The sequence below is a fragment of the Betta splendens genome, chromosome 9, assembly GCF_900634795.4.
Source record: "Betta splendens chromosome 9, fBetSpl5.4, whole genome shotgun sequence".
Classification (NCBI taxonomy): domain Eukaryota; kingdom Metazoa; phylum Chordata; class Actinopteri; order Anabantiformes; family Osphronemidae; genus Betta; species Betta splendens.
This window is the reverse complement of record NC_040889.2, coordinates 29,266,352-29,283,851: the sequence shown is the minus strand read 5'-3', so window position 1 is coordinate 29,283,851 and position 17,500 is coordinate 29,266,352. Positions and strand designations below refer to the sequence as shown.

Sequence of the window (17,500 nt, the reverse complement as noted above, 5' to 3'; positions counted from 1 at the left end):
TGTAGGAATGCGGAGATGTTTAATGGATCCGCTAAGAACAGCACCAGAGGTCAGACCCAAGGTCGCTGCTGTCTGTGTCTGCTGAAACCTGGATTTTCACAGATTACCCATAGGTGAACGTTGAAAAAAGAGGATAATGTTGGAATGACTCGCCTCACAGCTCACTGATTATTTATCACAGTCTAAACATTTGCGTCTGCTCTATGTGAAAACGCCTTCGCATCCGTCTCCCACATTCTTCCTGACCATCCCTCATGATAAATTGTCAGGTCAGAGAATCAACTGCTGCCAAGCTGCAATGAAATGACACGAGTCCTTTGGATTTTCTAATCTAGTCTGATTCACATCGTGGTGCAGGGCGCCACTGTTAGGATGTCATCCCAGTAAAACCAGTCACCGTCGCACCACCTTGTCCACCAGCCGGGTCTCTCCTTGTGTCTGACTGACTGCAGATGACGCTTTTCAGGCTCGATTCCTCTTTTTTTCCTCTTCTGTAAAATCAATACCTGCACACAAACACAGCAGAATCCATTGAGTGTGAAATGTCCTGATGCTGCATTCTGTGGAGCAGCGGGCAGTGATGGAGCTCAGAGAAACAGAGAAACTCAATGTTTGTTACTATTTATAAAGAGTCCAGATAAGACGCTGTGCATTTATTCTCGTCCAGTTTCCCATATTAACGTTGAGCCCTGCATCACAACGCGCCTCAGAGCGGCCGTGAGCAGCTGCTGCTGTGACCTGGTGGATCAGTGGGAGCTTCAAACCGCGCTTCAGCCCCCGCAGTCAAAGCGCCGCGTCCTGATCCGTCACTGGCTGCTTCTCATCCTCCCACCGCCTGTCGCCAGCACGTCCTGAACCTTTAGCGCCCTGCGAAGCCTGAACATGTGAGACAGGAGGATTATGACTGACTGAACTGCAACGGAGTCCTCGCTTTGCGTCATTGTCAACGCCTCCGTGTGCTGAGAACGAGCAGGACACTAATCAGTAAAGGGCCTTCTCTGAAGCGAGTGTGAGTCTGAGTCTGAGTCTGAGTCTGAGTCTGAGTCTGAGTCTGAGTCTGAGTCTGAGTCTGAGTCTGAGTCTGAGCCTGGCACTGAACCTGAAACTGAACCTGAGTCTGAGTCTGAGTCTGAGTCTGAGTCTGAGTCTGAGTCTGAGTCTGAGTCTGAGTCTGAGCCTGAGCCTGAGTCTGAGCCTGGCACTGAACCTGAAACTGAACCTGAACCTGAGTCTGAGTCTGAGTCTGAGTCTGAGTCTGAGTCTGAGTCTGAGTCTGAGTCTGAGTCTGAGTCTGAGCCTGAGTCTGAGCCTGGCACTGAACCTGAAACTGAACCTGAGTCTGAGTCTGAGTCTGAGTCTGAGTCTGAGTCTGAGTCTGAGCCGGACCACTCTGAGCGTCGGAAGGTTCCTCACGCTCCTCACGCTCCTCACGCTCCTCACGCTCTTCAGGCTCCGAACGCTCCTCACGCTCCTCACGCTCTTCACGCTCCTCAGGCTCCTCACGCTCCTCACGCTCCTCAGGCTCCTCACGCTCCTCAGGCTCCTCACGCTCTTCAGGCTCCTCACGCTCCTCACGCTCTTCAGGCTCCGAATGCTCCTCACGCTCCTCAGGCTCCTCACGCTCCTCAGGCTCCTCACACTCCTCACGCTCCTCACGCTCCTCACGCTCCTCAGGCTCCTCACGCTCCTCACGCTCCTCACGCTCCTCAGGCTCCTCAGGCTCCTCACGCTCCTCAGGCTCCTCACGCTCCTCACGCTCCTCACGCTCCTCAGGCTCCTCACGCTCCTCAGGCTCCTCACGCTCTTCAGGCTCCTCACGCTCCTCACGCTCTTCAGGCTCCTCACGCTCCTCACGCTCTTCAGGCTCCTCACGCTCCTCACGCTCTTCAGGCTCCTCACGCTCCTCACGCTCCTCACGCTCCTCACGCTCCTCAGGCTCCTCAGGCTCCTCACGCTCCTCAGGCTCCTCAGGCTCCTCACGCTCCTCAGGCTCCTCACGCTCCTCAGGCTCCTCACGCTCCTCAGGCTCCTCACACTCCTCACGCTCCTCACGCTCTTCAGGCTCCTCACGCTCCTCAGGCTCCTCAGGCTCCTCGCGCTCCTCACGCTCCTCAGGCTCCTCACGCTCTTCAGGCTCCTCACGCTCCTCACGCTCTTCAGGCTCCTCACGCTCCTCACGCTCCTCAGGCTCCTCACGCTCCTCACGCTCCTCAGGCTCCTCACGCTCCTCACGCTCTTCAGGCTGCTCATGCTCCTCACGCTCCTCACGCTCTTCAGGCTCCTCACGCTCCTCACGCTCTTCAGGCTCCTCAGGCTCCTCACGCTCCTCAGGCTCCTCACGCTCCTCACGCTCCTCACGCTCTTCAGGCTCCTCACGCTCCTCACGCTCCTCAGGCTCCTCAGGCTCCTCACGCTCCTCACGCTCCTCACGCTCCTCACGCTCTTCAGGCTCCTCATGCTCCTCACGCTCCTCACGCTCTTCAGGCTCCTCACGCTCCTCACGCTCCTCACGCTCCTCACGCTCTTCAGGCTCCTCACGCTCCTCACGCTCCTCATGCTCTTCAGGCTCCTCACGCTCCTCACGCTCCTCAGGCTCCTCACGCTCCTCACGCTCTTCAGGCTGCTCATGCTCCTCACGCTCCTCACGCTCTTCAGGCTCCTCACGCTCCTCACGCTCCTCAGGCTCCTCACGCTCCTAACGCTCCTCAGGCTCCTCACGCTCCTCACGCTCTTCAGGCTGCTCATGCTCCTCACGCTCCTCACGCTCTTCAGGCTCCTCACGCTCCTCACGCTCTTCAGGCTCCTCAGGCTCCTCACGCTCCTCACGCTCCTCACGCTCCTCACGCTCTTCAGGCTCCTCACGCTCCTCACGCTCCTCAGGCTCCTCACGCTCCTCACGCTCCTCAGGCTCCTCACGCTCCTCACGCTCCTCACGCTCCTCACGCTCCTCACGCTCCTCACGCTCTTCAGGCTCCTCATGCTCCTCACGCTCCTCACGCTCTTCAGGCTCCTCACGCTCCTCACGCTCCTCACGCTCTTCAGGCTCCTCACGCTCCTCACGCTCCTCACGCTCTTCAGGCTCCTCACGCTCTTCAGGCTCCTCAGGCTCCTCGCGCTCCTCACGCTCCTCACGCTCCTCACGCTCCTCACGCTCCTCAGGCTGCGGACCACTCGTCTCCTGGACGCGCCCTCCTTTTTGCAAGCGCAGCTTCGCGTCTGCGATCAAATTCTAGATTGAGGTGATTTGTTGTTGGACTTGTATCACACAGTAAACCCCGGTTTGTCGCCTGCTTGTCGCAGCCTGCTTCATTGAGATTAAACTGTAATGTGGCTGCTGATAAAAGTGCCTGTGTGACTTTGACTTGCTGTTTGACAACGGCCCCACGTCGTAGACTTATGGAAACATCAGCGCTCATGATGACAGCGCGGCTGCGCTGGTTGGCCGCTGGCCCATGTTTTATGGACGACGCCCTCTCCCCAGAGTCACTGCTTTGTGTTTTGTGGCATGCAGCCAGTCTCAGCTTTCCAGAGGTCCCCCACTTTTCACGTGGTTGTTATCGGAACTACTGCACTGCTGTTGCGTTTGCTTCTTTAAGCTGTCACTTAATCTAATGGAGGTTCCACCTTCCTGAAACGTATTAGGAAAGCTGTTTCTTGTGACTGAATATTCCTTCACCTAATGAGCAGGCGGGTGACGGCGTCTGCAGGTTGACTCAGAGTCAGGTTTCTGAGCAGGACGTGAGCTGAGCTGGGACACGTCAGCTCTCGTATTCACATGGAGGCCTCTGCTTGTCATCTCCAGTCACGTGATGCTCCACATTAAAAAGCGTGAACGTCCAGCCTGACTTGACCACGGCGTCTACCTGCAGGTTAAATACCGAAACGAAGAGCTGGATGTGTCAGCTCACTGTCCATCATCCAAGCAATCAATCGGCCTCAGTCAGCGTCTGCCGCCCACGTCGATGCAGAACTTTGATGGAATGATGGTCGATGAGGTTGAAGACAAACAGAACCTCGGTGTTTCCTGGTCGATTAGATGTTTTATTAGCACCAATTATTCTCAGGCCGTCAGGAGAACTGACAGCCCGTCACTTTCTGAGGCAGATTTTAATTAACTGTTTCCATCTTTTCCCCTCAACCTTTCAGTTTTTCTCCACACTTTTATCTTGTCAAGGTAAAATTACATCAGGAAAATGTGTTTTTTCTTTGCCAGAGGTCCAAAAGCAGAGACATTTGCATGAACACTTCATTTTCTTTGCACTTTCCTTTCCTCTGTCTGAGTGAGATTAGACTGTTTAATGTGGCAACACCGATCTCACAAAGGAAATCACCAAACGGTGACGCGTGGTGTAAACTCAGAGTCCTTCCAGCCTCTGTCCTAGTGTGTAGCTCCTGCGTGTCCTTGAGAGACCTTGAGTTCTTCCTCCGAGTTTGAAAGTCTCCGCCGATGTGGTCCTCGGCGTTAAAAGCCTGCCATGCTGACGTATGTGTTTTCTGCTGCTCAGCTGCGATTCTTCGCCTGCTGCTGCTCCGTGTGATTGCTGAAATGGTGCGATTTGGATCATCCGTGCGGCAGGATGAGGGGCCGCAGATGGTCTGCAGGTTGTTATCAGCAAACACAGACAATCACACCCGCACACACACACCACGCTGCTTATCTGCTACAGTAAATAGTCAGCTGTGTTTGTGTGCTCAGCCACAAACTTTTACAGAGGACTTCTATAAACCATCTCTGGTTCTGCAGGCTTGATGCAATAGAGGTGCATTTTACAACTGGGTCAGAACATCTCCAGAAGTCAGAGTCCATCAGCACTAGACCTCCAGACTTTGCATTTAAATTCGCTTTACTGTACATCGGAAATGGACTTGATTGAGTTTTATTATCCCCAAAAATACTGATGAGTATAAAAGTTTTTTTCTTCTGCATGATTGAATTCCTCTGGATGTGAAATGTGAAGCTTTGACATGAAACAGCAGGTTGGTTTTATAGATGTCGTGGCTGTGACTCCAGCTCCTGCTCTTTGTTCTTCGCTTTAAAAGGAGGACGAGCTAAATGTTTCCAGTCAATACGGCGCCACCAAACAGACCGGGCTGAGGCTCGTGCGCTGACAGCCTCCTGGGACTCAGACCCACGGCTACAACAGGTGTGGAATGGAGCTCCGAGTGGAGCTGGCAGCAGGCGGCGTCTGAGGAACAAAGGACGCTGTCTGCTTCTACCACAGGGATTTCTCATCTCCTCAGTCTGACTCATGCTCAGTGTGACTTTAATGTAAATACCTTGTGGCGGCTCCACAGCCGCCGACTAAGCTGATCCAGTTTAAGTCACAGAGACTCCATGAAACGTCCTAATAGTTTGTGTAGGTTAAAAAAAGGCAAATGATTAATGGTTTGTTTTACCACTTGAATTAAGCAGCACAGAAGCAGGAGCAGCCGCAGATGGAGTCCCAGCAGAGTTAGGCGAGCGAGGCCCGTATTGACTCATGCGTATTGTCTCCCCAGGCGGCTGACTCGCTTCACGTCCTGTCGGTGCCGGTGACCTGGGTGAAGGAGGGCGGCACGGTGCGACTGGATAGGAAGTACCTGCAGGTCGACTACAAGGGAGCCAGCAGCGACGCCATCGTCTACACCATCCTGGCGTCTGACGGACAGCCCAGATACGGTACGAGCCCCTCTATCCCAGGCTGGAACAGCCCGTTTACACTAGTTAGGGCTGAGGGGAAGAACCAAGGCAGCTCAGCCTCACAAGCTTCACATGGACTGTGCTGGTGTCTGTCCAGGCGAGGTGGTGCTGGTGCCCATGCCGGCTGACATGGCTCCCCCTGAAGGATGGCGTCCCCCGTCGCCCGATGAGCCCGGCTTTACAGTGACCACTTCCTTCACTCAGCAGGACGTCAACGACGGCGCCGTGTGGTACCGGCACTTCGGCAGCGACGCCCACAGCGACTCCTTCCAGTTCCAGGTCGGTGCTGGTCTCTCTACGCTGAGCGTTAGCTTGGGCCGTGGCAGCTGCAGCAGAATGTAGCAGCACAGACAAAGAGGAGCAGAGCTGCTGCTGCATTGATTGTGATTGATGTTGCCCATAGAAACAGGACACAGGGTCACACGCCTTTAAATGTGAAGCCGAGCATCTGACGCTTTCAGCCGCTTTCCTGTTCACTCGCAGCCTCAGACCTCTCCCACAAACACGGACTTGATCAATCGGTCCTGTTCCCTGCTGTGAGACCGCCTTACTAGGACCGATGCTACGGCCTCAGGCTCCATAACCACGTCTCACCTCGGAACCTCCTCAGCGGCCTTTGAAGTTCACGCTTGCTCCCTTGTGGTTTCCTCCTCTCTTCTCCAGCCTTCAACCCTTCCGACATCTCTCCCGCTGGCTTGATTTATTTCTCACCACCACCTCCTCATCTCGTGTCTGCGTCTTCCTCCCTCTGACTCTTATTCTTCTGTATCTACCAATGATTTTATCATAGTCACGAAGTCGGCTCTCTAAAACTGAGTGCTTCATAGAAACCTTCCTCCGTCCAGCGTTTTACTGTGGGTTTCATTTCCTTCAGACCTCAGCACCAGCGCTCCTTTGTGACAGATACTCACCATCATAATTAGCGTTAATGACAACAAATTGCTTACAGATTTATCTGACGTCCACTAAAACTGAGGTAGTTCTGCTTGTTTTTCATGTTGATGTTTTTCACATGCTGCTTCACCTGAACTCCATTAAAATAATAAAAGAGCCAGAATCTAATTTTTTCTCTGGTTCCATTGAGCCTCCCACGTTTTAACGCCGTCCTTCAGAGCAAAGTCTCTTCATTTTCATTCTCAAGTGTCTTATCATTTCAAATGAGCCACTGGAAAGTTGGAAGCAGCCGCAAACTGGAACTACTGGACTAGAAGTGTTCTGTGCTGGTTGATGAAGCTGGATGCTTTGTCCTGTCCCTCAGGTTTCTGGCAGCTTTAGGAGCCTTGTTAAACTAAATATCCCTTTTGGCACAAACTTGTGATTTACAAACCATTTTAGAGTCAGAGCAGGTGCTTTAACAGTGCGCTGCTCGTTGTGTCCGTCTTCAAACGAAACAAAGCTAGTTTGTAGTAGAAAATAAGCAAAGAAGTCGTGATGGTTCCAGATGGAAACAAGAGGAAGCCGTTTGACAGAGCAATCATCCGCACTCAGAACTAATTGAACTTGATGGCAGTAAAATGCATATGACAGTGTCTCACATTATGTGACTGTGGAACAAAGAAGTCAGAGTAGCTGTTGAGATGCTTCTGCAAAACACAGACCTGACAACAAGCCGCTGACGGGAGCCGCTGCCTGTCGGGAGTCAGAGTCGAAGCCGTGTGATGTCTGAGTGTTGCAAACCTCTAATAGAGAAAATTGTAGGAAGATGGTCAACAAAGCATGTGACATGAAGAAGGAGCCCGCGACTCCCCGCTCCTGCTGAGACTGCTTGTTTTCCTTCAAGCCTGAAGCTAAAGAGGAAAAGCGTAGCCTGACGCAAGTGGACTCAGCAGCAGCTGAGGTTTGTGTTTTTTGGCTCCTCACCTTGTTACAGTGATGCAACAAAGTGCAAGAAGAGCATCAGACGCGTCCACAAACAGCCTGCTGTGTTTCTAGTGTGTTCTGCTCAGTATCTTTATTAAACATTGCGTCTTCAGCAAATCCAACTGGAACCAAGAGCAGCAGATGAGCATGAAGAGGAGGAAATGCTCCTGAAGCCATGACTGAACACGGAGATCATCTCGTTACCGCCTCCGTCCCTGCAGGACGCCGCCTCCGGGCTCCAGATGCTGCACCGCCACAGCCCACTCCACGGGCCGATCAGTGTGGGACCGACAGCACGCTCAGCCACGGCTCCTGGAATCACACCACTTCTTCCTCAGTGACATAATTACAGTGGGTGCAGACAGTGATGAATGATCTCTGCGCTCCGTCCCTGCAGCGCAGCCTCGTGTCAGCTTCACTTTGTGTTGTCAGACTTATTGGATTTTCCTTGTTTTTATCTGCTGTGTTGCATCGCACCTCTGGTGACTCTGCCGAACCCGTCATTCAGAAATAATAAAACAGCCGAGCTGGGCTGCGTCTGACAACCAGCTGCTTTAAGAAACGGGCGTTAGAGGATGGAGATAAGGCAGGCGGTGGATCCGTGCATGTGTAGGACACCTTTGGAATCTTTACAAGCTGAGCGTGTGTCGATGTGTTTGCAGGTTTCCACAGAAGCTGCTCCAGGAATACAGAGTGATGCGCAGACCTTCACTATAGGAGTCCTGCCTCAGATCCCAGGCTTCCCCCAACTGGGCCCTGACTGTGACCTGCAGGTCACGGTGAGAGGAGGGAAATGCAAGCGTTTCCTGCTCTAATCAGTGTTGGCGGATCTGTGGCACTGGCTGTGTGTTGTTGTGTTGATGCACAGGTGCTGGAGGATCGGGTGACAGAGATCACGCCATCAGCTCTGTCCTTCGTCGACTCTGAGACTCCCAGTGAGAAGCTGTTGTACACGGTCACTAAGCCTCTCCCACCAGGACAAGGTGAGCTACACGGTGAACGGAGGTACGGACTCATCATTAGTGCTCATGAGCCAGGCAGCGACGTCTGCAGTAGGCGATGCTGCTCCCATTACACAGATGCCTGATGAGCTCAGGCATTTTAGAGCCACTATGAGATTTAGATGTAGATCTGTTTCTTGGTGTTCCATAATATTCAGTTCCCTCACTGCCCCACAAACAGCTGCACTTTCACAAGATTGAGTGTTGATTTCCTTTTTGTTGAATGTAATGCGAGCCATTCATTGCAGCGCCGGACCATCTGACACTCGTGTCTCATTTGTGGCGCTTTGTCTAATGAAAGAGAAAAACGATTTACAATGGGTGGTATTCATCCCGTACTCGTTGAGCTAATGGCCTAATAAATTTGTGCAGGAATCAATGTGAGCAGAGCCAGCGAGCAGGCGGCTTCAAACGGGCCGATCTCACGCCGCTTCCAGGCAGACGTTGTTGTTAGCGTGAAGCTTAGGTGTGACTCACGCCTCTGCGTTGACGCCACGCTGCCGCTGCTGCTGCCGCTGCTGCTGCTGCCTGTCGGTCCCTGTACCAGCAGCAGGTGGGCCGTCCCTGAACGGGACCATGCCCAGCTGGCACGTCTCAGTAGCGCTCAGAGGACCCGGCGCGTGAGCTGCATCCCTGGGTTCTTGTGCACTTGTCATTCAGGTCGGCAGCCTCGCGCTCATCCCATCACGCTGACGCAGCAGTTTCTCCCACATAATGATCGTATAAAAGAATTCATTAGAAACCAGGAAGAGGCTGAAGTCCTAATGAGGCTGTTTTATTAGAGGTGAAATCTCTCCCTGTCCATCTGCTGCTTTGCCTCAACCTCGCCTCCCATCAGGATGAACCGCTGAGCCTCTCTGTGCTTCCAGGTGCACTGGAGCACCGTGACAAGCCGCACTCGCCGGTCAAACTCTTCACTCAGGCCGACGTCAACAACGGGAAGATCATATACAGACCTCCAGCTGCGCCCTCGCACCTCCAGGAGCTCTACCAGTACTCCTTCATCGGTACGATACTCACTCAAGTTAAAATGAAGGCAGTTCAGGTCAGATACAGTAGGTGTAATTGTTCTGAACGTGTCAGCTGAGCAGCTGCAGTATTATTGATCTCCAGCTGAGCAGCTGAAAGCAGAGTGATCCCACATATTGACTGTGTGTCAGACTGCAGAGCATCAGGGGGTGGAAATGCTGTGACCTGATCTAACATGTCAGGGTCCCTTTGGATGATTCACAGCATCATTTTGCGTCATTCATTTAGAAAATGACAGTTGTTTTACCAATTATCGTTAAGGAGGAGAGTTTCTCTGATTTCAGGCTCTGCTGCTTAAATTCACTTACAGTTCACTTCTTATTCTCCCGTTTAATGTGAGTGCAGTCACTGAAGTGCTCTTTCAAGTGTTTATACCCAAAGCAAAGATCCATCAAGCTGATTGAGGAACTTTCAAGTCGAAGTAGTGTTTTAATTTCCCAATGCCGATTGAATCTATAATAAATTTCCGGCTTCCTTCAGTCCCATTTAATCCTTTTGCAAACGTCTTATCTCGTGTGCGCTAAGTTAAACGAGTGTGATGACTGTGGGAAGCTCCCAGTTCGCTCCCGCAGGAGACGCTGGGTCGCTGGCAGCTGTTCCAGATGTTTGCTACAGCTACAGTAAATACAGGGAGCCAGAGGCTTGACTTCCTTTAATCTGGCTTTGCATCATAAGCAGTGAGCTTTATGTGCAGCTCCGTGTGAGCTTCTTTTACCACGTCTCTAATCGTTTCTTTTTCAACAGGTTTGCCCGAGTCGCTGAGCGTTTACTTCACAGGTAAGTACGTCATTTCCTCTGGTTTTGAAACCCTAATACCTTGGGTTTGTGAACTACTCTTACACACTTCCTTCCGAGTCATTTTTATTTCTTTCCCAGCATCAACCTTCACTTCCTGTCTAGTCCTCTGATGTTATTTTCCACCTACGCATCTTCTCATCTTGTCTTTTCTTCAAATTTTCGCCTGAGCCACCTTTTCAATCTGCGTTCTCCCCTCAGACTCCTCCTCCCATCGCTCCCTCGTCCTCTAGCTTTATCCTCGTTCCAGCCTTCCTTTTCCTCTTCGTCCTTTCTTGCTGTTCTCTCACTTTCGTTTACGCCACATGTAATTGAAATGAAAGGAGCTGCACTTCATTCGGTGGCAGCAGGAAACGTGTTTGAGTGATCTGAGGCATCAACAAAGGCCTTTTCACTTCACTTGCCTCGTGGAGCTCACACACACAGACGCAGGCCGAGAATGAAGCAGCGAACATTTAAGCATAACGAGAAGAAAACCTTTGATCTTTATCTGCTTTATTTAAATGTAATAATTAGCTTGTTGCACATTCTTAGGTACTTAAAACCCCGAAGGATTTCAGTAATTCCTGATTAATTGTTTAGTGTTTGGTTGATTCATTTTGGGTCCTGATTCATGGAGCCGCTTTAATTAAATCCTTGTGATCTTTTTTTGCTCTGCTGTTGATTGTTAATCTTTTTACTGGTAATCCAGTCTCCCTCTTTTTCATCGTGTGTGTGTGTGTGTGTGTGTGTGTGTGTGTGTGTGTGTGTGTGTGTGTGTGTGTGTGTGTGTGTGTGTGTGTGCATCTCTCAGTGTCAGATGGTGAACACACGACTCCAGAACTGGACTTTGCTGTCGTTCTGCTGTCAAACCACCAGCAGCCACCTGTGTTTCAGGTTCTGGACCCATTTCTGGAGGTTGGCCTGGGAGGACAGGCCACCATAGGTAACACAACACACACACACACACACACACACACACACACACACACACACACACACACACACAGATGAGCGTGAAGGGAGAGTATGAGTTTTGGAGCTCTCTCTGCTCGTGTAGGTGGTCAGCAGCTGGCAGTGAGCGATGCCGACACTGCTCCTGATGAGCTGGAGTTTGAGCTGGTGGAGGCTCCGCTCCAAGGAGAGCTCATCAAGGTTGACGGCAGTGCACACATCAGCATGACCAGCGGTGAGATGACGCACCAACAGACACACTGGGAGTTTAATGTTTGTGAAGAAGGGGTTGAATTGGACCACCTGCATTCTGGCTTCTCCCACCTCCTCAGGTGACACCTTCACCTTCAGTGACATCACCCGCCACGTTCTGCTCTACCAACACGCCGGCCTCTCCACCCACGACGACGCCATCAAGTTCTCTGTCAGCGATGGCATCTCCATGGCAACCACAGTAGTACAGATCGTGGTGCTGGGTGCGGTGGGTGAGGGGCCGCAGCGCGACCCCGCAGCCACTCTGTCACTGGAAGTGGGCCAGAAAAGCAGCAGCGTCATCACGCGCTCACACCTGGCGTATACGGTGAGTGGTGGAGGACACGCGGCTGCAGAGTGAACGATTGAATTAAAGAATTCTTTTAACGTTAAAATGAAAGATCCCGTGTAGTCATTATTAAAGCTGCTGTAGATCTGACCTCCCTCTGAGTGTCCTTGAAGCTGAGTTTGGTCTCTTTCAGGATAACACATCCCCAGATGAGCAGATCCGGATCCAGTTGGTCTCGGTGCCGATGTACGGCATCCTGACTAGGAGCCTGTCCCAGCAGGATCCCCAGGAGCTGAGGGAGTACTCGTCCTTCACCATGGACGACATCAGCCAGCGCAGACTCAGGTGGGTGGACGACAAGAAGGCAGGAGCAGGCTCCGTGTTTGCCGGTGTCCACAACTGGTGGAAAATGTAACATGGAGATGGAGAAGGCAGCAGGAAGAAATGTACAACATAAAAATACTAACAATTAAAATGAATTAAGATGAAGTTATGTATAGACTATTTACAGTGGAGTGAAGTGGGTGCGCAGGTGGTCTAGGATGGTGAGACCTGTAGAGTGGCAGTGATTGTCCTTGGGTTGGCAGGGGGTTAACTGGGGAGCTGTTCTTGTGGCATGAGGTCCTGGTCCTGATGGACCAGGACCTCATGCCAGAGGGGAGGGGCTAAAAGTGTTCATGTCCTGGGGGAGAGGGGTCGGTACAGTCCTGAAAGACGGAAGGTGGCAGCAGTGTTCTGCTCCCACTGGAGGTCCTGGCTGATGATGGTGCCCAGGAAGCGGAAGGACTCCACAGAGGGTGACGGGGGGGCATTGAGCTCCAGGTTGTTGGCGCTGCACCATGAGACCAGACTGATCTCACTCCTGTATGTGACTCATCTCCGTCAGAGATGAGGTCGATGAGGGTGGTGTCATCAGCAAACTTTAGGAGTTTGACAGACTGGTGTCCAGATGTGCAGCTGTTTGTGTACAGGGAGAATAACAGGGGTGAAAGGACGCAGCCCTGGGGGGATCCGGTGCTGATGGTCCAGAAATCAGAGACAAGCTTCCCCAGCCTCACATACTGCTGTCTGTCCGCGAGGAAGTCGGTGATCCACCTGCAGGTGAAGTCAGGCACGTTCAGCTGGAGAGTTTGTTGTGGAGCAAGGATGGAAGTGTTGTGTTGAAGGGAGAGCTGAAGGGAACAGGATCCTGGCGTAGGATCCATGAGTCCAGATGCTGGAGGATGAAGTGGAGCTCCATGTTTACAGCATCATCACCGATCTGCTGGCTCTGTAGGTGAACTGCAGGGGGTCCAGGAGGGGGTCTGTGATGTCTTTGAGGGAGGAGAGGATGAGGCGCTCATAGGACTTCATGACTACAGAGGTCAGGGCCACGGGCCTGTAGTCATTGAGTCCTGTGATTCTGGTCTTTTTGGGGACAGGGATGACAGGATTTGAAGCAGACTGACACATGACAGGTCTCCAGTGAGGAGTTAAAGTGAAACACTGGAGACAGCTGGTTGGCACAGTGCTTCAGGGTGGAGCGGGAGTCCGGGTGTGGGGGACGCTGAGGTGTGAGGCTCTGTGGGGGGGGGAGTAGAATGTGTTGAGACGCAGGCCGTTCAGACAGTGGGGGCTCTGGGCTTGTAGTTGGTGATGGTCTAAAAACCCTTTCCAGACAGAAGCAGAGCCGTTGGCTGAGAACTGCTGTTCCATTCTCTGACCATGAGCTGATTTAGCTTTTCTCACCTCCTCGCCAAATCTGTGCTTGGCCTCTTTGTATTTGTCTCTGTCCCTGCTTGTTTCTCTGACCTCAGCTGTCTGAGCTTAGCTGAGAACCAGGCGCGTGTTGGAATGACGCTGTCCTCACAGAAGCTGATGTAGGACGTCACAGTGTGTGTGTACTCGTCCAAGCTGTTTGTATTTGGGGAGTTCAGATGAGAGGTTGGCTTTATTAAAGTCTCCCAGGACCAATGATGACCAAGGCGTCTGGGTTTGTCTGTTCTACGCTCAGAACCTCCTCAGTCAGCGCTCGCTGGGCAGCGCATGCGTCGCCCTGTGGTGGGATGTAAATGGCGCTTCAGCTTCTTACAGTACGTGCCTGCTGGGTCAGAATAACCAGTAAATCCAGGGCAGAAGCGAGAAATGTTGGGAAGAAGTCCAGGGGGGTTGTAGCTCTGATGTGATGAGCTCATCTCTGGAGAAAGAGCGACGTGAACGGTGGCAGGAGACTGAATTAAAACATAAGACAAGACAGAGTAGAAGAGAGCGCACCAAAACAGAGGCCGCCGTCCACGGCACCATCTTGGCGCCTCAATCAGGGTCGTGGGAGTGAATGAGCACTAGACGGTTCCTTCAGCAGCTTCAGTCCGATCAAAAGCGTTTTAGACAAATTCAAGGAGCATAATGTGCAAAAAGACCCTTTTTGACAGAGGAAGCGTTGACGTGCAGCCGTGGTGTGTTTTAAGTTTGTCTCCTCTGAGGAGAGATGAGGTAAAAACACAGAAGCTGCCTAGAGTCTTAGTTAGCAGATAAGCAGCAGCATGTGTGAGCCTTTAATAAAGAGCGTTAAGCATCCAGACCACAGTCAGCAGGTTTATCCCAGCAAAAGCCCACGGACACATTTTGTTTGCTTCACAGATATGAACGTTAAAACCCAGAGAGTAAACAAAGAGGGAAATGTTCCCGTTGCATGGGTTCCTTCAGCCTGTCGGCATATATGATGCCAATTAGTGTCACTGGGATATTAGAGCCCAGAGGTAGTGAGGCCTCCTATGGGAGGCGCCAAGATGAAATATAAATACGTACATGCTAAGTGCTTCATTACCATAATGCAGCCGCTGATTAGCTTCTGTGCTGGACACACTCCAGCTGGGGGCAGTCTCAAATTGTCTGTACTAGATTTGTTGACTCATACTAACAAACAAGAGCTGGGAATTGTTTTATGAGAATTAAATGGGATTAAAGAAGATGAATGTCAATTTTATTGTATTAGTGTTTTAGAGATTAGTAGCAGTATCGCGGTGGAAAAAAAAGTAAAGTGCCCCTAAAACACACAAACGCATAATGATGTAGTGATTACGTGAGACAAGGCTCCACATCTAAGCAGCGTCTTCCCAACAGGTACATCACCTCCTTGGAGACGGGCACCCAGCCAGTAACTGACGTCTTTCACTTTGTCGTGTACGATGGAGACAACAATCGCCTTGACAACCAGATGTGCACCATCACCATCACGTCCACGCCGCGGCAGCCACCGGTGGTCACGGTCCGCAGCGGCGTCAAGGTAAGCAGACGCTGGAGGTTCAGAACGTGTGTGAGTGTCAGCATTAAGCAGATAATGAGCTAGAAGCTTCCCCTGGCTGGTCTCGGACCAGCAGCCGCCATGAACACCACACGTAGGAGCTGTGGTCACTTTGTGATGGAACGCTTGTTTTTTAAATCAGCGGCAGCAGGTGAAGACAAAGCAAACCAATCGTAGATTAGTCCACACAGTTTGATACCGGAGGTGCTCAGGTTTGGGCCTGTTTCCTCGTTTGTTGCTCAGGTTTGGGCCTGTTTCCTTTTTTTATGCTCAGGTTTGGGCCTGTTTCCTCGTTTGTTGCTCAGGTTTGGGCCTGTTGCCTCGTTTGTTGCTCAGGTTTGGGCCTGTTTCCTTTTTGTTGCTCAGGTTTGGGCCTGTTTCCTCATTGTTGCTCAGGTTTGGGGCCTGTTTCCTTTTTTTTTGCTCAGGTTTGGGCCTGTTTCTTTTTTGTTGCTCAGGTTTAGGCTTGTTTCCTCGTTTGTTGCTCAGGTTTGGGCCTGTTTCCTCATTTGTTGCTCAGGTTTGGGCCTGTTTCCTCGTTTGTTGCTCAGGTTTGGGCCTGTTTCCTCGTTTGTTGCTCAGGTTTGGGCCTGTTTCCTCGTTTGTTGCTCAGATTTGGATCCGGTTCCTCGTTTGTTGCTCAGGTTTGGACCCGTTTCCTCGTTTGTTGCTCAGGTTTGGGCCCGTTTCCTCATTTGTTGCTCAGGTTTGGGCCTGTTTCCTTTTTTTGCTCAAGTTTGGGCCTGTTTCCTTTTTTTATGCTCAGGTTTGGGCCTGTTTCCTTTTTTTTTGCTCAGGTTTGGGCCTGTTTCCTCGTTTGTTGCTCAGGTTTGGGCCTGTTTCCTCATTTGTTGCTCAGGTTTGGGCCTGTTTCCTCGTTTGTTGCTCAGGTTTGGGCCTGTTTCCTCGTTTGTTGCTCAGGTTTGGGCCTGTTTCCTCGTTTGTTGCTCAGATTTGGATCCGGTTCCTCGTTTGTTGCTCAGGTTTGGACCCGTTTTCCTTCCGTCCGTTCTCCTCCCTTCCTCCTCGTTTGTTGCTCAGGTTTGGGCCCGTTTCCTCTCCTCCCCCCCATTTATTTTGTTGCTCAGATTTGGGCCTGTTTCTTTTTTTTTTGCTCAGGTTTTGGCCTGTTTCCTTTTTTATGCTCAAGTTTGGGCCTGTTTCCTTTTTTTATGCTCAGGTTTGGGCCTGTTTCCTTTTTTTTTTGCTAAGGTTTGGACCCGTTTCCTTGTTTGTTGCTCAGGTTTGGGCCTGTTTCCTTTTTTTTTGCTCAGGTTTGGGCCTGTTTCCTTTTTTTTGCTCAGGTTTGGGCCTGTTTTCCTCCGTCGTTGTTGCTCAGGTTTAGGCCTTTTCCTCGTTTGTTGCCCAGGTTTGGGCCTGTTTCCTTCTTCTTCGTTTGTTGCTCAGGTTTGGGCCTGTTTCCTCGTTGTTTGCTCAGGTTTGGGCCTGTTTCCTCGTTTGTTGCTCAGTGTTTGGGCCTGTTTTCTCGTTTGTTGCTCAGGGTTTGGGCCTGTTTCATCGTTGTTGCTCATGTTTTGGGCCTGTTCCTCGTTTGTGCTCAGGTTTGGGCTGTTTCTCGTTTGTTGCTCAGGTTTGGGCCCGTTTCCCTCATGTTTGTTGCTCAGGTTTGGGCCTGTTTCTTTTTTTTTTTTTGCTCAGGTTTGGGGCTGTTTCCTTTTTTTTGCTCAAGTTTTGGGCTGTTTCCTTTTTTTATGCTCAGGTTTGGGCCTCTGTTTTCCTTTTTTTTTTGCTCAGGGTTTGGGCCTGTTTTCCTCGTTTGTTGCTCAGGTTTGGGCCCGTTTCCCTCATTTTGTTGCTCAGGTTTGGGCCTGTTTTCTTTTTTTTTTTTTTGCTCAGGTTTGGGTCTGTTTTCCTTTTTTATGCTCAAGTTTGGGCCTGTTTCCTTTTTGTTGCTCAGGTTTGGGCCTGTTTCCTTTTTTGTTGCTCAGGTTTGGGCCTGTTTCCTCGTTTTGTTGCTCAGGTTTGGGGCCTGTTTCCTTTTTGTTGCTCAGGTTTGGGCCTGTTTTCCTTTTTTGTTGCTCAGGTTTGGGCCTGTTTCCTCATTTGTTGCTCAGGTTTGGGCCTGTTTCCTCGTTTGTTGCTCAGGTTTGGGCCTGTTTCCTTTTTTTTTGCTCAGGTTTGGGCCCGTTTCCTCATTTGTTGCTCAGGTTTGGGCCTGTTTCCTTTTTTTTTGCTCAGGTTTGGGCCTGTTTCCTCGTTTGTTGCTCAGGTTTGGGCCTGTTTCCTCGTTTGTTGCTCAGGTTTGGGCCTGTTTCCTCGTTTGTTGCTCAGATTTGGATCTGGTTCCTCGTTTGTTGCTCAGTTTTGGACCCGTTTCCTCGTTTGTTGCTCAGGTTTGGGCCCGTTTCCTCATTTGT

General features: G+C 51.3%; 1 protein-coding gene across 1 annotated transcript in view; it reads left to right on the top strand.

Annotated features, from left to right (window-relative positions):
* fras1 (Fraser extracellular matrix complex subunit 1) overlaps positions 1 to 17,500 on the top strand; it is a 114,032-nt gene that overhangs the window by 76,170 nt on the left and 20,362 nt on the right. Inside the window, 11 exon segments of the mRNA XM_055511642.1 lie at positions 5,500 to 5,659; positions 5,778 to 5,959; positions 8,203 to 8,319; positions 8,409 to 8,523; positions 9,411 to 9,548; positions 10,315 to 10,347; positions 11,159 to 11,290; positions 11,405 to 11,533; positions 11,631 to 11,878; positions 12,033 to 12,184; positions 14,942 to 15,104. Coding sequence (XP_055367617.1) covers positions 5,500 to 5,659; positions 5,778 to 5,959; positions 8,203 to 8,319; positions 8,409 to 8,523; positions 9,411 to 9,548; positions 10,315 to 10,347; positions 11,159 to 11,290; positions 11,405 to 11,533; positions 11,631 to 11,878; positions 12,033 to 12,184; positions 14,942 to 15,104 — 1,569 coding nt within the window.